The sequence below is a fragment of the Balaenoptera ricei genome, chromosome 4 (genome assembly GCF_028023285.1).
Source record: "Balaenoptera ricei isolate mBalRic1 chromosome 4, mBalRic1.hap2, whole genome shotgun sequence".
In the NCBI taxonomy this organism is placed as follows: Eukaryota; Metazoa; Chordata; class Mammalia; order Artiodactyla; family Balaenopteridae; genus Balaenoptera; species Balaenoptera ricei.
In genome coordinates this window covers 161524699-161546229 of record NC_082642.1, presented here as the reverse complement: position 1 = coordinate 161546229, position 21531 = coordinate 161524699, and the positions used below count along the sequence as shown (strand labels likewise).

The 21531-nt window shown below is 48.1% G+C and overlaps 1 protein-coding gene across 3 annotated transcripts in view; it reads left to right on the top strand.

Annotated features, from left to right (window-relative positions):
- The window catches only part of MCM3AP (minichromosome maintenance complex component 3 associated protein), a 42974-nt gene extending 27992 nt beyond the window's left edge, over positions 1-14982 (top strand). For 2 of the 3 annotated variants that reach the window (XM_059921762.1, XM_059921761.1), the window contains exons 21-29: positions 538-691; positions 5234-5492; positions 5716-5813; positions 6639-7029; positions 8124-8381; positions 8859-8988; positions 10752-10958; positions 13241-13391; positions 14672-14982. In XM_059921762.1, coding sequence (XP_059777745.1) covers positions 538-691; positions 5234-5492; positions 5716-5813; positions 6639-7029; positions 8124-8381; positions 8859-8988; positions 10752-10958; positions 13241-13391; positions 14672-14830 — 1807 coding nt within the window. In that variant the 3' untranslated portion in view covers positions 14831-14982. The remainder of the gene's footprint in view (positions 1-537; positions 692-5233; positions 5493-5715; positions 5814-6638; positions 7030-8123; positions 8382-8858; positions 8989-10751; positions 10959-13240; positions 13392-14671) is intronic. The other variant, XM_059921763.1, reaches the window with a different exon arrangement.
- The last annotated feature ends 6549 nt before the right edge of the window (positions 14983-21531 follow it).

The window sequence follows — 21531 nt, the reverse complement described above, 5'->3', positions numbered from 1 at the left end:
TGACTGGCATCTTTCACTTAGCATAATGTTTTCTAGGTTCATGCATGTTGTAGCATATATTAGTCCTTCATTTTGTGGCCGAATGATATTTGATTGCATGAATATATCACATTTTATTTCTCTGTTCATCAGTTGATGGGCATTTGTGGTGTTTCCACTTTTTGATTATTATGAATAACGCTTCTGTGAACATTGACGTGTAAGTGTTTGTGTGGACATATGTTTGCAGTTATTTTAGTTACATACCTAGGAGTGGAATTGCTGGGTTGTATGGTAGACTCTAAGGACCTTTTCTGTTGCTCAAAATCTTTTCTTAGTGCTTCAAAATCATAAATCACATTAGAATGAGTGGCTTCTCAAATATATAACCCAGTAGAGTTCCTAACTCCATTTAAAAAATCACAGCCTGTTTATTAGTTCAGATCAACTTTATAGTAAGATTTGGTGTTTGTGGATTTACATCTGTGTAATATTTCTCTTTGTAGTTCGAATTTAGGATTAGACTCTCCTTCAAGTGTTACTTTCTTTTATTCACAGAATTCTAGCAAATTGGTTAAAGGTCAAGTTCATAGGAGATGATGGCTCAGTGGATGACACATGCCGTGATGTTGGTGGCATTCAGACACTCACTCTCTTTAACACTCTCAGCAGCAAGGGGAATGAGACAGTTTCTGTCAGTGTGTGCATCAAGGTGAGTGACCGTCACTTAGTGTATTTACTTCTGTGGTTTTCTCATTCGCACTCACTCCCAGGCATGATTGGAATCGTGTAACTTCCCTGAAGTGGCCCTGAAACAATGTGGGAGGCTCAGAAGCAAGTGTCGTATCTGTTCCTCCTTGCGTCTTGACGACATCCCATGCACACCCCCTTGGTGTGACAGACCAGGCTAGATTCTCAGGAGTGCAGTGAATCTTAACTGTCTTGGGTCACAGACCTCTCTTTGAGAACTTGGTGAAAACCCAGAACAATCCTGAAAAGTACATATGTTCACCTATAATTCAGAAGCCCTGAATTCCACGGACCTCTGGTAACTAACCCAAGAGGGATGAGACAGAGCATTACAAAAAAATGCAGTGGCTGTTGCATCTCATATGGTCTGTCAGCTGCTGAAATCTTTGTTAAAATAGCTTCCTGATATATCAGGTCTTACCAAAAGACTAATGCTTCTTAATCCTATGCAGTTTTCACATAGGTTCAGTATTGGGCATTTCAGGTTACTTGTTTTTGTTTTACATTAAAGTTGTCCTCAGTTTTTGATTATAAGTTCTAATTTTCTTTCCTTTCGTTTCCTTTCCCTTTCTGCCTTACTTCCTTCCTCTCTCTTTCTCTCCCTCTCCCTCTCTCTCTCTCTCTTTCTTTCTCTCTCTCTCGGCTGCGTTGGGTCTTCGTTGCTGCACATGGGCTTTCTCTAGTTGCGGCGAGCGGGGTCTACTCTTCGTTGCAGTGCACGGGCTTCTCATTGCAGTGGCTTCTCTTGTTACGGAGCACGGGCTCGAGGTGCGCAGACTTCAGTAGTTGTGGCACACGGGCTCAGTAGTTGTGGCGCACGGGCTTAGTTGCTCCACAGCATGTGGGATCTTCCCAGACCAGGGATCGAACCCATGTCCCCTGCATTGGCAGGCAGGTTCTTAACCACTGCGCCACCAGGGAAGTCCCTAATTTTTGTTCTTTATAGGTGTTTGTACAATACTGAGCTTAATTGGTTCCCTGAGAGATTCTTGTTTAATGAGAACCTGTTTCCTCATTAGATTCAGACTTGCATAAATGAATTTGAGGTTTTACTGTGTGTGTTCAGAAATAAAACCAGATGTGTATTTTATTTACTTAGAAAATAGCAGTGCAGGGCAGGAAGTGTGGGCTTCAGCATTGAGCAGACCTGGTGTTGGTAGCTGCTGCGGTGGCCAGCTGTCCAGCCTGGGCCTGGTGCCTTCCACAGTGTGGTGATCACGACCGGCGGCGTGCTCAGAGCAGGGCCCAGTGGAAGCGGCCCTCCCCACCGCGTCCTGACCTGAAGGTCGCCACTCCAGACCTCTCCTCTTCCTGACAGTCACCTTCATGGCACACCCGGACATCTGCATGTGACACTCCACTGCATGTTCCTTCTGTCCTTGGAACTGCTTCAAATTGTAGTTTGACTATAGGATTTTCGTTTGTTTCTTTCCATTTAAATACTATTTATTGTATTTCTTAAATGTGAAAGTAATACGTATATAAAACTTTAAAAATATAAGGAAATACAGAGGAAGTATAAAGATTATAAGAGCCATCTAAGCTCTCACCATTCAGAGGTAACAGAAACATCTTGGGGCATGTACTTCCCTTTTTCCTATGATGACAAAGTCAAACTTCACCTACTGGACAATTAGTTTGTTCTTGCCTTTATTCTTAAAATTTTAAGTCAAAATAATACTTGCATGTAGTTAAAAACTCAGATAGCACCACATGATTTATGATGAGAAATTGCAGCCCCTGCCCCTTCTTCTAGCTCCTTTCCCCAAGGCTTGACTTCTGTCCTGTTTCCATATCATGTCCTTACTCTGCCATTTCTCTTATTTATCCACTTTAGATGTTCTCTGCTGACTTTGCATTAAAATATGTGTATTAGTTATCTATTGCTACATAGCAGGTTACCTCCAAATGTGGCAGCTTTGGGACTTCCCTGGCGGTCCAGAGGTTAGGATTCCGCGCTCCCACTGCAGGGGGCCTGGGTTCGATCCCTGGTTGGGGAACTAACACCCCGCATGCCGTGCAGCACGGCCAAAAAAACCAAAAAACAAAAAACACCCGAATGTGGCAGCTTTAAACAACAAACGTTCGTTACTCGCAATTTCTGTGGGGCAGAAGTCCAGGTGTGGCTTAAATGGGCCCTCTGGCTCGGGATTCCTCACCAGGTGTAAGTCAAGATGTAGGCCAGGGCTCTGGTCTCCTCGGAAAGCTCACTCTCGTGGTCGTTGGCAGGATTCACTTCCCTGCAGGCCACGCCACGTGGGCTTCTGTGAGGCAGCTCACAACAGGGCATCAGCTGGCTCCCGTCAGCTGAGCAAGCTGGCATAATCTCTTTGTAGCCTAATCTTAGAGGTGGCATCCCATTACGTTTGTCTGATACTGTTAGAAGCGTGTCACTAGGCCCAGCTCACACTCAGGGCAGGTGACGGTGCATGGACATCAGCACGAGGAGGTGGCATCGTGGGGGCCGTCCTGGGGCTGCACACCCCACTATGGGAGGCGTGAACTCTTCATACCCCAGTTCCTCGCAGCCTCCCCATCTTCCAGGTGGCTACATCATTACTTTATATTATCTCAGCAAGTGGGGTCATGTGGGTCCGCGTGTTGCGTGTGTGTGCGCGCGCGCTGTGTGACGGCTATTTGCCCCAGAACCGGCAAGTGTTCTGTGACTACATTTGTTTATTTTTTTGCAAGTAGTAGTTGTCTCATTATCTTACTTAAGTAGTTTTACCTTCATCTTTCATTAATAATTACCCAAACGTGCCGGCACATGGGCTGTCCATGTCTTAGTAGAGTTTTCTAAATGTCCTGTCACTTCACCTTATCCCTCCCTCTGAGAAGGCGCCATCCTCCTGCTCCCCTTGAGGCTGATAACGTGTCCCAGGGTGTGGCTGCCGCTGGGGCCTCCAGACCAAGAGCTCAGTCCTGCTCTTCCACCCCTAACCCTGGCCTTGGGCAGGGTCCTCGTGGCCGGGCGCCGCCTGTGGGTCAGTGCTCTTACTCATGATTCGGTTTTGCCAGGGAGGGAGGAGCTAAAACAAATAGCCTGGGGCCACACAGCTGCTCCGTGGTGCCACTGTGCACAGGGACCCTTGAGGACGAAGTGAGTTATACATACAGAGCGCACAGTCCGACACATCAGGCACTTGCTCGGTGCTGCCATTGGCGGCAGCAGCAGCAGCAGCAAGATGTTTTCTTGGTTTAGTCTCTTGTTTGATGGAGCACATTTTCCACTTTCTTCCAAAGGAAGAGTGCGTGGGAGGAGAATTTTTGGTGTTCTTGCCTGTCTGAAAATGTATTTACCATCACATTTGCTTCATAGTTTAGCTAGGTTTATAGAATTATGGGTTGAAAGTTATTTTCCTTCTAGTTTGCTCCACTGTCACCTGCTGTCCAGCATTGCTGTTGAGATGTCTGAAACTGTTCTGTTCCTTTCTCTGTGGCCCACTTTGTTTCTCTTTGGAAGCCTGCACTCTGTCCCTGGCGCTCTGGTGCTGACTTCCTTCCCTCATCATTTGGGCTTGGTGGGTCCTTGTGGGCTGGAGACTGACGTTTTTCCATCTTGATGACATCTGCTTTCCTTCTCATTTATTCTCTTCTCTCTTGAACTCCTATTAGACTGATGTTTGACCTCATCAGTTGAGCCTCTGAGCCTCTTAATCCTTTCTATCCCATTTTCTCTCTTGTTTTTTAATACTGTTTTCTGGGAGATTTCCTTGACTTTGTATTCCAAATGTTCTATTGAGTTTTTAATAATATATATATTATTGATTTCCTTTTTCTTGTCCTTATTTGACTTTTTCACATCATCTTATGACTGTTTCCAGAGGGAGGCATCCTCAGAGGAAATTAGGATTTTTGCATAAGTTTTCTTAGGTGCCGTGCGGTATCTGTTTCCTTTGGGTTTCTTTCTTTCTTTTTTTTTTTTAATTTAAAAAAATTTTTGGCTGCGTTGGGTCTTTGTTGCTGCACACAGGCTTTCTCTATTTGTAGTGAGTGGGGGCTACTCTTCATTGCAGTGTGCAGGCTTCTCATTGTGGTGGCTTCTCTTGTTGCGGAGCACAGGCTCTAGGTGTGTGTGCTTCAGTAGTTACGGCACGTGGGCTCAGTAGTTGTGGCTCATGGGCTCTAGACCGCAGGCTCAGTAGTTGTGGTGCACGGGCTTAGTTGCTCCACGGCACGTGGGATCTTCCTGGACCAGCGATCCAACCCGTGTCCCCTGCATTGGCAGGCGGATTCTTAACCACCAGGGAAGCCACCAGGGAAGTCCCGGCTTACTCGTTTTTTACAAGCCTGTTTGAGGTAATTGTTAAGATTAAATTGCTCCAACACAAGTCTAGCCAGAGGCTGAATTACCTATGACTAATTTTCATACTAATTCTCGGCCTCACGGAGGGAGGCTGACCTGGCGTGCGGTGAGCATTTGGCTCTGCTCACTCTGGGACCGAAGCTCACTGTTGATTTGTCCCCTGGTGCATCCATCTTGATGGTCTGGGTGCTGTTCCAGGTGGCCCACGGTGCTCTTAGCGACTGTGCCCTCGATGCTGTGGAGACACAGAAGGAGCTCCTGGGAGCCAGTGGGCTCATGCTGCTGCTTCCTCCCAAAGTGAAGAGCGAGGACTTGGCGGAGGAGGACGTGTACTGGCTGTCGGCGTTGCTGCAGATCAAGCAGCTCCTGCAGGCCAAGCCCTTCCAGCCTGCGCTTCCGCTGGTGGTTCTTGTGTCCAGCCCGGGAGGGGACGCCGTGGAGAAGGAAGTGGAAGCTGGTGTGTGAAGGCAGTTCCATTTATGAGCTGGCATGTTTAATAAGTGGGTAGAGCCGGGGGTATGAGAAAGTGCTGGCAGTGTGGTGTCTGGAGTCATGTGACAGCAGCTGCTGCAGTGACTGGGGGCGGGGCAGGGCTGGGCGGGGTCAGAGCAGTGAGATGCCTTTGCTCGCCTGCAGACCTCTACCAGGAGACAGGTGACCTGCGTCTGTTTGTCTTAAAGGTCTGATGCTACAGGATTTGGTTTCAGCTAAGCTGATTTCAGATTATATTGTTATTGAGATCCCTGATTCCATTAGTGATTTACAAGGCACGATTAAGGTAAGGTTTCATCATTTTTAAAGGTCCAACAAGATATTTCAGTTTTTTCCCTTTCACTCTATCTTGAATTTAGTGTATATTACTGCTTGCATTTTTAATTTTATGTTTTGACAGGAAACTTTCTAAAAATATAAGCAGAAATCAAAATAAAAGATAAAATTTGCCCACAGTCCTGCTATCGGCAGTAAATTAAATTGTTCGTGTAAATTTTTTTAGAGCTTTTGTTGTTATGGATTTAAAATATGACAATTCATGTCTTGTATATGAGGGTCAGATGTATAATTATTTTTGTAAGTGGTTGTCCTTGGAATATGAAGAAATAATGTTTTCAGAAGTTTCCTTAAAAAAGGAAGTCTGTGCTGACAATTACATTTAGGGAAAGAAGTGCCAGGAGTTAAAATAAAAGTAACTACAGGAAGAAAGGTAACTACAGGCTGTGAAAGCATCCAGGCATGCAGTGAAGCTGTTAGTCCCTCTAAGAACAGGAAGACGCGCTTCCTTTTCCGTGTGAGGTGAAGAGCACGTGCAGGGCTGGCTTCCCTTGGGCCTCCAGCCCTTCCGGGGCGATCCTTCAGGCCACGCCCCTCGGGGGCGAGGGCCACGGGAGCCCTTCTCGGGGTCCCTGCTGTGTGGGTCTCCAGGGCCCTGGGAGACCAAACTCAACTGCAGTGGCAGCGTCTGCTCCCCCTCCTGGTGCGGTTGAGAGGCCGCTGCTCCCGTGGCACCTGCTGTGGCAGCCGTGGGAGGGGCGCCTTCAGCAGTCTCTTCCTGAAAAACAGCGTGAATTGTTGAACCAGATCTCTCCCCACTCTCTTTGCTTCTCAGGTTTCGCAGGCTGTGCAGTGGCTGGTCTCCCACTGCCCCAGTGCCCTTGACCTTTGTTGCCAGACCCTCATTCAGTACGTGGAAGATGGCGTTAGCCGGGAGTTTAGCGGCCGGTTTTTCCACGACAGAAGAGAGCGGAGGCTAGGCGGCCTGGCCCCGCAGGAGCCAAGCGCCGTCATCGAGCTGTTCAACAGCGTGCTGAGCTTCCTGGCCTCTGTAGTGTCCTCCGCGCAGCTCTGTGACCTGTCCTGGCCTGTCACTGAGTTCACCGAGGCAGGGGGCAGCCGGCTGCTTCCTCACCTTCACTGGAACACCCCGGAGCACCTGGCCTGGCTGAGGCAGGCTGTCCTTGGCTTCCAGCTCCCACAGATGGACCTTCCGCCCCCGGGAGGTGCGTGCTCGTGCTGAGGGGTACTGGCTGGGAAGCAGTGTGGTGCGGCCGAGTTCCCCGTCTCCTTCTTGCTGTAGAGACGCCCTGGCAGGTGTTGGGCGCCGGTGTGAGGTGGTCCTCCTCCACTGGGCACCCCGGCCCCACACTGCCTTTGGATGCGGGAGTCAGGACGAGCTGGGGTTCTGTGGAGTGAGCCCTGTTGGCCCTTCACCACCATCTGAGCGGCCTGGGGGCACCTGTTCCGTCCTGGGAGGAAGGTGTCAGGAGGAGTGCCGCGCCCCAGGCCTGGGATCCTCAGTCAACAGCAGGTCCCGTCCTGCCTGTGCCACGGCATCTGGGAGCAAGAGGCATGGGGGCTGTGCGGTCCCGTCCCCACGCTGCTGGCTCTGCTGGGGCCACGGCACTCAGTGCTGCGTTAACACCAGTGTTCCTTCTTTGTCAAAGAAGTTCGTTCTGTGGCTCCGGCTGTGCCCGAGTGAGGCTTTCGGGCTGTTCTCACGCAGCCTTTATGGGTCCCTGTGCTGTGAGGAGGCTGCCCCTTCCCTTGCCGATGCTGTTAGCAGGGAACGAGGCTGGGTGTGCTCACGTGACGCAGCACATGGCCTTCGCGGGGCCATCTCCTTTAGCCCATGTGGAACGGAGGCCTCAGGCATCATTCTGAATCTTGAGGTGCAGTCTCCAGTAGGCCTAACAGGCATTTGCTGCTGAAGGAACCCAAAGGGAAACAAACCGCACTGCGCAAATCCTCTGCCGTGAGCTAGGTCGGGGCTCCCCAAGTGAAGCCCATGCCTCTGGGACCAGACCTCCCTGAGTGCTTGGTCAAATACGGATTCCTGCACGCATCTGCAGGCCTGTGCAGTCAAAGCCTCTGGGATGGACCCTTTGTTGTGAATTCTGACCTGGGTGGCTGCATCCCTTACCTGGACATGGGGAGGGAGATGTTCTTTCTTTAACAGCTGTGGTTCTGTTGTATTCAGAGTTGAAGGCAGACTTCTCAGCTACATAGTTGCCTTTTCCTGGGAAAATACAGAGGGAAGAACCTTGCACGTAGATTTGCACCAAGCCCTGTGACTCACGCGGTGCTCTCTCTCCAGCTCCCTGGCTCCCCGTGTGTGCCATGGTTGTGCAGTACACCTCCCAGATCCCCAGCTCTCTCCAGGCGCGGCCCGTCCTGCAGTCCCAGGTGGAGAGCCTGCTCCACAGCACGTACCGCAGGTGGAAGAGCAAGAGCCCCTCCCCAGGCCCGGGGGCGCGGCCCTCAGTTGCCGAGATCCCGTGGGATGACATCATCGCCTTGTGCATCAACCACAGGCTGAGGGACTGGACACCCCCCAGGCTTCCCGTCACATCAGGTAGTTAGTGCTTGGTGCCATGGGCCGGCTCCTCAGGAGACTTTCCTGGTCCAGTTTCAGCAAAGGAAGATGTTTACTTGACGGTTGTTTCCTTCCTGCGGGTCCCCACCCTTCCTTTCCTTAGGGCTACCTCTCCAAGCCAGTGACCTCCAGGTGACTTATAAACATTGGGAAGAGCTGAGAAGGTTCCAGGAGAGCCTGCACTCATCTCCCTGAAATGGGCCCCCAAGGCTGGCTTTAGAGAGACTTCTCTGAGTAGTCACACTGGCCATGCAGGTCTGGACGTGAGCCTCTCTGGACCTTGAATGACCCATGGACACTTGGAGCATATTTAGCTCAAGCATGGGAGTCACATAATTGTGCGACTTTAATTGGAAGGGCTAGTCCTTAAGTCAGTGAATTTAAGCAGACGTCAAGTGGTCACCTGTCGCTCTTTTGATACTCTTTTCTCTTCTTATTTTTGTATCGTTTTCTCAGAGGCACTGACTAAAGATGGTCAGATATATGTGTATTTTTTTAAAAATCATTTGAAAAAATACGACGTTCCTTTGTCGTGGGAACAAGCCAGAATGCAGACGCAGAAGGAGCTACAGTTCAGTCAGAGCCGGTGAGATCTGTGTTCAGTGTGTGTCTCATCCCTCAGCCAAGAGAGTGAGCTGTATTCTCTAACAGAGTATACAGCAGAAATTCACATCCTATACGTGAAATCCAGCCCATTGTGGGGAGATTCAGACAGATACTCGAGGAACAGATCATTCCCATGTAGTAGAAGCTGTTGTAGAGTAGAGGGAAACAAGAATCTCATTGCATTTATTGGACAAACCTGACCCTGAAGTCGTAACATAACCAGGAGAGTGCAGACAAAAGAAAGCTGTTGTCTGATCTCACTTACAAACCTGGTTCAAAAATACTAAGTAAAATGTTGGCACATGCAGTTTTGCAGTACATAAAAAACTCACAAGCTCGCTTTATACCATGCTATACAATATCAACAGTAGAAATCTATTCGTGTAATTGGCTGCCATAACAGAAAAATAAGCGATCATTTCACTAGGTGTTGAAAAGTTTTCCTTAAAATTTATACCCATTCCTTCTCCCTCTCTCCAAGAAAAAAATTTATACCCATTCCTGATAAAATTTCTTATGAAACTTGGGTAAAAAAGTTCTTTAGCTTGATAGGGCTGTCTACCATAAAACTACTAAAAAAAACCCCATGCTTCTTGGTAAAACATCAGAAACACTGAAGTTAGAATCAGACTTGAGCTGCCCTGACATCACTGCTGTTCACTGTTGTCCTGGAGACCCTGCCCAGTTTAGGGCATAAATATCAAGAGAGGAAGACCTATTATTTCCAGACAGTAAAATTGTCAGTTCAGGATCATCGACAGTCACACCCTTAGAACTGTTCAGCATTCAGCAAGGTGATCAGACAGATCAACCTACAACGTACAGAAATTCTCATTCACAGCAGCAACAAATCTAGAACATATGGACACAAACTGACCAGGAGAGGTGCTAAACCCCTGGGATTCTCAGGGCCCTGAAGGTGCAAAGAAAACCTTGAATAAATGAGGGGCAGGCTAGGCTTTGCTGACTGGAGGACGCAATGCTATAAAGATGTCAGTTCTCAAACTATGAAGTCAGGGCATTTCTAATCAAAAGCCCAAAAGGATGTTTCCGCCTGGTCTTGACAAGTTAATTCTAGAATTCATCAGGATGAGAAAATGTGTAGCAATTGCTGAGAAAATTTTGAATAAGAATAACAAGGTCTGCTCAGCCTGATCTCAAAACATATAATAAAGTTACAGTAGACAAATGGATCAGAATAGAAAGTGCAAGAACAGAACCATATGTGATAAAAGTACCACGCCAAATGAGGGAAATTAATGCAGAGAGGACAGACTTTGGCCTCTGTTTAGAAAAAGCATTAGACCCTCGTCTCCTGCTGCTGTAAACATTACTTCCAGGGGAATTTCCTGGCGGGCCAGTGGTTAGGACTTGGCGCTTTCAGTGCCCAGGACCCGGGTTCAATCCCTGGTCAGAAAACTAGGATCCCGCAGGCCTCGCATCACAGCAAAAAAAAAAAAAAAAAATCCAGATGGATTTAGGAGCTACGTGAAAAATAAGAACCTTGCCAGTATTAAGGAAAAACAGAGACTGCTGATGACCCTGGAATGGGAAGCAAAACTCAAAGAGTAGAGAAGCTTTGGGAGCCCTGCTGCCCAGGAGAGGGGAAGCTGCTGCAAGGCAGAGGCTGCCCTCCCTCTGCGCCCGTGCCTGACCCCAAAGCACCCCACTCTACCTGATGCCAGAGGAACCCTTTCTCCCTCTCTTTCCTGACCGTAAGCATTTCAAAACGTTTACTTACAGTTTGGGGATAAGGTCTTTTCATCCTTCTGCAAACAAGCTTCCCACTCGGTTACTTCACGGGCACCGCAAAGGGAAGAGAGGTGTGGAGCGTGGCCGAGAGGGGCGGATTCCCAGCACCGAGGACCTGATGCACGGAGCCTCTGCCCAGGAGCTCCTGGCCCAGTGTCTGTCTAGCAGCCTGCTGCTGGAGAAAGAGGAGAGCAAGAGGTGAAGCCCGTTTTCGGGGTTCGTTTTGTCCTTTAGGCCGCTTCATGCTGGGTTAGCAAGGATCCCAGGGACAAGACTGTTTAAAAAAGAAGGCAGGTCAGACGTGTGAAGGGTAAGCTCTTTGAGGACAGAGGCAGTGCCCTTGATAGTGTGCCTTCGATTGTTTTATTATTTGAAATCGGTTTTGTTGATTGTTTATCACTGAAAGTCCTGAGTCTCCTAGTGGGGAGTGAGTGTAGCTGGCTAACTAAGCCTCTGTGGCACGTGGCTGGCGTGCGCTCTGCCCGTCTGGCCAGCCTGGGCGTTGGTGCATTCCCACACTGCGGTGTGCAGGAGCTGGAGCAGGGCTTCCTCTGCCTCTCCCACCACCTGTGTTCATGGTTTTACTGAGGAAGAAGAGACGGCAAGAAGGGAGTTTCCCCTGTCGTCCTCATGCCTCCCCCTGCCCCGTCCTCTCCAGCAGCCTCCGTGTCCAGCCTGTAGGCAAGGTCAGCCCCTCCCTTTGGCTGGACTCTCGTCTCCCACCCACTCAAGGACACTAGTCCAGTGAGAGTCCTTCACTCCCCCATCAGCATACAAACGTGAAAACAGGCTGCCACTTCTGTCTTGGCCCCATTTCCCTCTCTAGTCACCACCCCCATGTTTCTGCTCCCTTAACAGTGAACTCCTCAAAAACAGTGTGATTCTCACTTCTCCAGTCCTCTTTCCCAGCCTTCTGCAGCCCATCCCTGCCCCAGGGTGTCTGCTGTGGTCAGGGTACTGCAGCCCGCACACGGCTGAACTGACCATGAACCCCAGGCCCCAGCAGCCCCAAGTGTTCCCTCCCGCCTCCTGCCGACCTGCCCAGGCTCACTCTGCAGACCTTCTCTCTGTGTTAGCTGCACCTACTCCCCAGGGATTTCATCCAGTTTAATGGATTTTTTAAGAAGCGTCAATATTCTGACAACTCCAAATTACATCTCAAACCTTGAGACTTGAACTCCAGATTTGAATACTGTAGTTCTTCCTTGAATTCTTCATTAGACATCTATTGGCTGCCTGATAGCCATCTCAAAGCTAACATATCCCAAATCCAGTTGCCGATTTCTCCCAACCGGCCCCTCCTGCCGTGGTCGTCTCAGTTGGTGGCGGCTCCACCCTTCCAGCTCCCCAGGCCAGACGCCCGGGAGTCACCCCTCTACATCCAGTCCACCCACAAATCCCATTGGCTCTGTTCAAAATATGTTCAGAATTGGACCATTTTTGCAGTAGTCTGTAGTCAGTCTTAGCAGACCTGGTGTGAGCCTTTCAAGTGTGAGGCAGATGTCATGTTTCTCCTGTGCTCACAACCTTCCAGTGGCTTCCTCTCACCAAATCAAAGGCAGAACCCTCACAAGGGGGCAAGGCCCTGTGCGATCCACCGCCCATTTCCTTTCTGACCTCTGCTCCTTGCTGCATCATACTAGGCAGTGCACAGGCAGGCCTTGGTGTTAGCCGTTCCTTTTGCCTGGGACTCCCAGCCACCCCCTAATATCCCCGTGGCCCACCTTGTGCTCACTTCTGGCCTCTGCTCACATCTGCTCAGTGAGGACCTCCTTACCCATCTCACCAGTCCTCCCTGTCTCCATGTCTCTGCCTTGTCTTTCTTGTCTTCAGACGTCTCCTTGGTCTTCCCTCACTGGAGTGTCAGCTGCCTCCAGCTGGGCCTTGTCTGCTCTGTCTCAGTGCTGTGTCCCTGGTACCCAGAATGATGTCTAGCATTTGGTGGAGCCTTGATAAAGATGTGTTGGGGGAGTGAATGAATGTGTCATGATTTCTAAAAGTAGATTTTCCTAGGTCTGTATCATTTAAGCAGTTTGGATCAGATTATTTTTCTTTAGAAAACAAGTATATGGAGTGGACAGCTCTGGAGTATGTTAGGTGGCAGTGCGATGTTATTTTGGGTTAATTTTAAACTAAAGCAGCAATCCGTACATTTTGGATAATCCAAAGAGATACAAATTAATTATAGACACATAATAGCAAAATAAGCCAGAGAAGATAAACCAAATGAGAGAAGTACAAGTACTGTTAAAAACCAGTTGTTTTGGATAAATGCCACCTTTTTCTTTAAATATAAATCAGGTTTATAAGTTAAAGAGAAGATACTAAATTTTTTTAAACGGTGCTTTTCTGCTTCTTAGTTGATGTCATAACTTAGTTCCACCCTTAGTAAAAAGCGAAGCTTTAAAAAATTTAAAGCATATATAGGAGAAAAGTGAGTGATAGTTAAATTTTTGCTTCCTAATGCTCAAATGTTTCAGGTTTGCAGATCAACTTCAGCAGTGGTTGTCAGAGGACTCGGGAGCATTTACAGATTCAACTTCCCTTCCACTCTACCTTCCTCATACTCTGGTGTCTCTGCCTCAGACTATCGAACCTGTGATGAAAACATCTACAACTACTAGCCTTCAGGTGAGAAGAGAGTACATTTGGCATTTATATTAGACTTAACAACTGAGAGAATGACTGGGAAAAAAGTAATGTCTCGAGTCATAGTATGATGTCATGATGACCAATAAATTATTAGCTTAAATTAGATATTTTCTTAAACTTAATCTGTCAGTATTATAGTGGCCCAACTAATTCTCAGTTTCTGCTTATGAAATGAATGAAGAATGGAATTGAAACATGCTTAAGAACTGAACAAAACCCATAACCATGTTATGCTGACATGCAGTAAAGTTTTGAGGAGAAAAACAAAGGTGACAACAGTGGTTCGGTTTATGGAGCACATACTGTCCAAGCTTTGGCATCACCCGGACCTCCCTTCTGGTATTAATTTTCCCTAAGGAAAATTAATGAATGAGGAGGGTATGCTCACAGAAGTCAAGGGCCTCACCCAAGAGTGTTCAGCTGGTCAGTGGCAATGCTGCTTTTTAAAGCCAGACCCAACTGGCTCCGAAGCTCAAGGTCTTTCTACCTCACCATTCTTCCTTCAGTGATAAAAGAAACAAAAGCAGAGTTTATATGTATAATGCTGGACAGGCAAAATGTATGCTCCTGGATTGGCTTTTAGGAAGCCCTTCAATTGCGGAGAAAAAGAAATTAAGATGACATACTATTTCCAATTATTAATTTGGCAGATACCTTAAAAATATTTGTACTCTTTGACTTAACAATTCTGCCTTAAAGAAATTACTGATGACAAAAGTTAATGTATTTTTGTTCACTGTAGCATTAATTATAGTACATAAAAGTGGAAACTAAACATCCAAAGATGAGAGTCTGGTTCAGCGATTACAATACATATGATGGAATAGTTCGTAGCTCTTGATAACAATATCTTATAAAAACGACTAGAAGTTGTTCATGGTAGAATCAGAAGTGGAGGGACTTCCCTGGTAGTCCAATGGTTAAGACTCTGTGCTTCCAATGCAGGGGGTGTGGGTTTGATCCCTGGTCGGGGAACTAAGATCCCACATGCCACGCGGCACGGCCAGAAAAGAAAATTTAAAAATATAAATAAAGAATCAGAAGAGGAAACATTCCATGGCAGATGATGCCAGCTGTATGTATATGTGCTGGAAGGGGCTGGAAGGATGTGTGATAGATGCCAAGAGACGGGTTTGTTGAGCCTAGCAGGCCCCAGAAGAGGTTTCTAACATGAGTCAGATCTAGTGCCTTTAAAGAAAATATATCTTGGCTTGTGGATATCCCAAAACTATTTTTAGTTTCTTTTTTTGTTCAAATAGAATGACAGGACAGGGGAGCAACTGCAGATGTCAGAGGCAACAGGCACATCACTGACCCAACGGCTGAAGCACCTAGAAAGGCTGATCTGGAGTTCAAGGGAAGAGGACGTTGCCTCTGAGCTCCATCTCTCTGCACTACTGGACATGGTGGACATTTGAGCTGCTGGACCTGAGAGAGGGTCTAGAAGATTTTCTTTTACTCAAAATAATGTTACTCTCAGATGCTTGATGCATGTTGGAATGTGATTATTAATCATGCAAATAAACCACTGGAATATCTAATGAGGTCTTCCTCAGTTTTCAGAATGAAAGGCTGTTTTCTCCTGTGTAATGTCTTCGATACTCTTACCTGTTTTCATGATCTCTTCTGTTGTCCACCAACACGTGCTCTTACATTTCAGTGTGTAATGGTGGTCATTCATTGTCTTAGCAGCAGTGGCAGTCCCTGATGTGCCAGAATCAGTAGTGCAGGGATGAATAAGGTGCAGGGACCCTGCCCACCAGGCCTGCCCAGCTCACACCTCAGAGAGCCAACAGATGTACTGAGCCAACTGTATATGTATGTAGCTCTCTGAGGCACGGGGCATGTGCCAGGATTGGAAGCAGGGGGAGACAAGGGGATTGGGCGGAGGACAGAGCAGAATTCTTGGAGAGGAGTGCAGGGGTATACCCGAGAGGATGTGATGAAAACCTGGAGGTGCCAGTTTGGTATTACTGCCAAGTGAGGGGATAGGCCAGACTGCCGAGACCCTTGCTGCTTTACTGTGAGTGCTATGGGAATCAGCTGTTGGAGGATATTAGGCAGAGAAGTGATCTGGTCACATTTTGTTTCAGAAACTGCATATGGGGAACAACAGCAAGACAAGCAGTGGGTCTCGAAAGGGGGATGCTGCAGCCGTCCAGGTGAAAGAAGAGGGTACAATCCTGAGTCTGCTAGCAGTTGGTGTGGAGAGAAGGGAGACATTTGAGCCATATACAGAAAGAGGTATTAATAGACTTGATGCTGAGTATGACCATCAGTCTTAAATTGGCACTCAGCATCTCCCTACTGTATCCCACATCCCCTAGACTCTCTGAGAAAACTATTTCATATCTTCTTATTCTCTTCAAATCTACAACATTCCTAGATGATGACCTGCTTCTTATTTCACTGAGAAAAAAGAAGCACCAGGAACAGAACTTCCTCATCCTACCACCACCAAATCTACCAGCCAAACCCTGCATCCGCCAGAACAAACACTAATCAACTCTTAGGGATTTCTTCAGTGATTAACTTCATGTTTATCAGTAAAGACTTAAGTAATGCTATTTCTTAACCTCGATATTAGACATTATCTGTTGATTTCCTACAATAGAAAATGAGTCAGCTCTCTTATACTATCCTCTCTGCAACGTGTATCACCCACACATGCATACTACATTTCCTCTCCCACTGGTCTCCCAAAACGATTTAAGATGTTAGCTGAAATCTGCATTCAGAGTTCAGTATGACTGTATTAATACCGTTTGCTATCGAGCCCTGTATTGGTTTATGATTACATTTCCTTTAGGTACAACTTTCAGTTGTACCTGGAGTCAACTGCCTTGCTTTTTCATTTGCTTGGTTTTCTGTGTTCCTAGCACTACTTCACCCAAACCTCTCCTCGCTAAGTGTAAAGCTCCTCCCAACACTCAGGTGCCTCAGGTAATATGCTAGCTCCATTTTCTTTTGGAAATGAACCGCTGGGAACGCCCCCCCCCCCCCCCCGTCTTTGTGCCACCTTGGACGTTTCCTGGATTCTGAGTCATATATCTTCCTCTTCTGTGGTCTGCTTTCTCATTTTGATGGAGCTCATCTTTTAGAGCCTTCCGAGCTTGCATATCTAAAAGGTCTTTATTTCTACCCTTACATTAGATTCATCGTTTGAATGGAAGTAGAATTTTACATTGGAAATTATTCCTCTGTGTTTTTGTTTTTTGTTACTGGGAGTTTTAAGATCATCTCTATCCCTGGTGGTCTCAAATTTCTCAACAACATGCTTGACGTATTGGTTTGCCTCCCCTATTCCCTGCCGAACTTACTGTGCTCAGCACGTTGTAGTGCTTTTTTCCAGTAGTTTTTGCAGTGTAACAAACTACCCCAACCATAGCTTAAATTTGGGAAGGATAGGCTGGGCAGCTTTAAGGATAGGCTGGGCAGCTTTCTCTTGGGATCTCTCATGCAGTTGCAGTCAGGTATTGACTGCAGGCATTGGGACTGTGGTTATCTAAAGTCTTGACTCTGGCTGGATGTCTGAGACAGCTCACTTACATAGCGGGCAGGTGATGTTGCACTGTTGGCTAGGGGCTCAGCTGGGGCTTTCGACCTGAGTAGCTATATGTGACCTCATCATGTGGCTTGGCTTCCTCACAGCAAGGTGGCCTCAGATAGGACTTCTCACATGGCATCTCAGGTCTCCAAGTGCAAGTGCCCCAGTGAGCGAAATGCAAGCCCAGCTTTGGAATCTGCAGGATCACTTCCACTGCATTGTATTGGTTACAAGCATCTGGTTATAGATTCAAGGGACAGGACATAGGTCCTATTTCTCAGTGGGGATGAGTGGTAAGACCACATTGTAAAAGAGCATGTGAGATGGGAGATTTTGCAGGCATCTTTAGAAAATATTCTCCCATGCTTTTTCAATCCAGAAAATTTTCCCCAATTCTGGGAATTTTTGGAAATTATTTAATACAATTTTCTCCTCCACTGTTTCCCTTTGGAACTCCTAATATTCAGATGTTTGACTACCTGTATTGATGCTCCAATTTTCTTTTCAGTTTTTTTATATCTTTATCTTTTTATCCTCCTATTCTAAAACTTCTCTATCTCCCTGTTCTAGTGATTTTAAAACTGCTACCATATTGTGAATCACTATATTGTACACCTGTAACATATAATATTGTACATCAACTATACTTCAATAAAAAAAGTTTAAAAAATTTTAAACTGCTGCCATATTTTTAATTTCTGAGAGTCTTTTTCTTAATGTTTCTTATTAGAGACAACTCCTGTTAATTCATTCATTTATTCAGTATATACTTTTGGAATGTTTACTATATGCCAGGCGTTATTCCAGGTGCTGGGGATATAGCAACAAATGAAACAAATTTCAGCCCTCACAGAGCTTATATTTTAGTGGGGAGATAGACAATAAACAAGATAATTATGCAAAACATTTGGTATGCTAACTGGTGATCAGCACAGAAAAAAATAAGGCAGGGAGGGAAAGAGTATGTCAGGATGTTGCACTCATGAAACAAGAACCATCTATCTCTGTGAGGATGTGTTTTTGTCAAAGTCCTCTTCTACAACTTTCAATCATCTCCATTTCTCAAAATCTCCTTTTTCGGGACTTCCCTGGTGGTGCAGTGGTTAAGAATCCGCCTGCCAATGCAGGGGACACGGGTTCGATCCCTGGTCCAGGAAGATCCCACATGCCCCGGAGCAACTAAGCCCATGTGCCACAACTACTGAGCCCACGTGCCGCAACTACTGAAGCCCGGGCGCCTAGAGCCCGTGCTCTGCAACAAGAGAAGCCACCGCAATGAGAAGCCCGCGCACCGCAACAAAGAGTAGCCCCGGCTCTCCCCAACTAGAGAAAGCCCGCGCGCAGCAACGAAGACCCAACGCAGCCAAAAAAAAAAAAAAAAAAATTTCCTTTTTCTTTGTGTTTCGTTGCCTTTCGTGGTAGAGGTTTTCCTCAAATGTTTGGCTCATGTTGATGATGGGGCTCTGAGGAGCTTGCTGGAAGCTCTGTGCCAACAGATACAGCCTGCCAGCTGATAGGCTTCTCTGCTTTTCCACTGGGTCCCAGCTGCCAATGTTTGGAGGTCTTTTGGGGGAGGGCCATTTGCTCCAGAGAAATCCTCCTATTGCCCGGAGCTATACGGCTGAGTGGGAGAAGTGGAACTGCCACAACAGTGGAGACTTTCACTCAACACCCTGCTTTCAGTGGCCCTCAGCTATGCCTTGTGCCTGAGTTCACACCTGCTCTGACTCCACTGCTGCAGGCTTCCGTCCAGGTAGGGGAAGGGGTCTACTGTCAGACTGCTTCTTGTTCAAACTTTACACCAGTTCTAATTTCTGCACCTTCCTGGCGCTCACGGGCAAGAATGGTCTTTTTCCTCAATGGCTTCACCCCGACAATGGGTTGCAGCTTCCTCTGGCTTGCTAAGGCAGTGAGTACTCCTCCTTGCATTCCTGGCCTCTCCAATTTTGCTGACCTCTCTCGTTTACTGGTGCTTCCTCTCCCATTCTTTCACTACTGTGCATTTTTATCTCTTTCATTACTTTATGTAAGTAGGGTTTAGGTGGGAAACGGAAGTCAATGCCTGTGCTCAGCCTGACATGTTTAATTGGAAATCCCCCCCCCCCCCCCCCGCTTTTTAACTACTTCTGGGCTTTTCTTCTCACATCTCCCGAGATTGCTCCTGTCAGTCACCAGTAAGTTGTCTTGCCACATCTAGTCGCCAATTCTCAGACCTCATTTTACAATCCCTTTAAAATCTCTGCACAGATCACCATGTCTTCACCTGGCTTCCCTGACTCCACATTCCCCTAGTTTTTCTCCCCTCTCTGGCCATGTCTCCTCCTCTAGGTTGGAAATGGTTGGTGCCCTAGGACTGATCCTGGAAATTCTTCTCTTTGGAACACTCATGCCCTAGCTGATTTCATCCAATCTTATGTTTTCAAACATCACCTGAAAACAGGCGACTCCCAAGTTCCTCTCTCTAGTTCTGTCTTCTCTCCCGAATACCAGCCTGTCTACCCAGCCTATCCACTTGAATGTCTAATGGGCATCTCTGTCTTAACATGTCCCTAATCTAAGTTGAAAGTTTTCCCCAAACCTTCTTCTCTACCTTAGAAATGACACTATCATATGCCCAGGTGTCCATGCCAAAAACCTCAGAGTCTTCCGTGTCCTGTTTCTTGGACAAGCAGGAACTGGTAGGGTGCAAGTGGAGAGAAGCATTATTTTTTCTGATGACTCTCCCTAGAAACTCTTATCTGTGATTCTCAGATAGATTTTATAGGTTTTTCCTATCTTAGAAATTTTAAAAAGAGGATTATTGTTTTGCTCATAAAAAGTCCAGTCCAGTAAAATATCAAAACTCAAATTCTGCTCCAAGCGAAACCTATTTCCTCCCTTAGCTTGACCAGAGTCAGAGTTTGAGATGTTCAGGTAGGCTGGAGCCCTTATTCCCATGCTTTGTGTTTCCACACTGGAGGGACGTCCCTGGAGAAGAACTTCCAGCCTTTTCCCCTCTCCCAGGGAAGTGTGAATTGGTGAATTTGGGAGAACAGACAGGGTTAAGCGTGCTCAGGCTCCTCTGGGTACACTTCCTGGGGTCAGCAGGCTGACAGGCACCTTCTCATTGGCACCTGGCTGCATGCTGCTCGGTGGGGCAGCTCTGTGGAAGCTGCCGTTGTCCCCCTGGGCCAGAGGCTGGGAGGTGTATGTGTCTGATTTAGAGGTGGAAGTAGCTAGCCGTCTTGATCGTCAATCTAAGCCATGTCTTCCAAACTAGTTTCTTCTCTGTAGCAAGGCTGGTATTTTGATATCCAAACCTCTTATTGCTGCGTCTTCTTCATTGGTTTCTGAACCGGGATAGGAAGAGGTAAGTGTCCTTTACTGACCATCTAACAGCCTGATGTTCCACTGGGGGAAGGTGTATGTGTGTTTCCTTTTGCAAATCCCCCCTTGCCCCCTGGCTTGCTGGGGTTCATGGCATGGGGATAGGACTCAGGGATGGGCACAGAAACACTCACCTAACTGGGGAAGCTGTGACCTGATGTCAGGGCTTCTGTGGGGAAGATGAAGAAATGGTGGGGCTGTCCGTGAGTTCCTGCAGAGCCGCCTTTGGGACCTCAGTGTCCGCACAGTTTCCTCCAACTCCCCGGAGCCCCTGGTTCCTGCTGCACACCCTGCGACCACTTTATCCCCACCCGACTTACCCCCAGTCCTTTCAGCACATTCTCCATCTTTCTCTCGCTTCCCTTTACAGTCCAGGCCTTCCACATTTACTTCGCCGGGACCGCAAAACTGCAGGGCTCTCTCTGAGTGGCACAAGCTCTCCCAACGTGGCTCTCTCCCAGGGCCAGTAGGTGCTTGGCACCGCTACCTCGAAAGCCCCACAGCAAAGCCTTCAGCCTGCCTGAAGATGCACCGCCCCTCACCTGTCAGCACCAGCCTGCCCTCCGCCTCCTGTCAGCCCCTCTCCTGCCCTCTCCCCTCCTGCCAGCCCTCTGCTGTTACCTTCCCTCTCCTGCCATCTCCCCTCTGGTGTCATCTCCCCTCCTGTCAGTTGCCCTCCCATCAGCTCTCTCCTGTCAGTTCCTCTCAGGTGCCCGCCAGCGCCCCTTCTCCCCCCGGAAGCCTTTCCCCCCCGCGTCGCGCCCTCCGCGGGACCTCGCGGCCATGTCTCCCCTCACTCACTCACCTACAGCCTCCGGCCTCTGGCTCTTCCTCAAGGGCACTAGCCGCTCCCCAGACCCCCTGCCTTCCGGCCTCAGGTGGGACCCTCCCCAAGTGTCATTCAGTCTCAGGCGCCCCCTGGTGGCCTCGTCCTGGCGCATCGCCCCACAAGTCGCTCCGAGGCTGACAGACTCCGGCGGCAGCCGTGACTGGCAGTCGCGGCCCTCCCGGCCTCGCCCACTCACCAAGCCCCGCCTACCCACCCAGTCCCGCCCACTCAACGCCCCGCCCCCCAGATCCCGCTTCCGTCAAGGTTCCCCGGCCCCGCCCCCAACGCTCAGACCGTCGCGCTCCACCACTGAGCTAGCCGGCCGCGCCCCGGACCCACCCTCACCGCGCTCTGATTGGCTGCGCGGTCATCTTCCC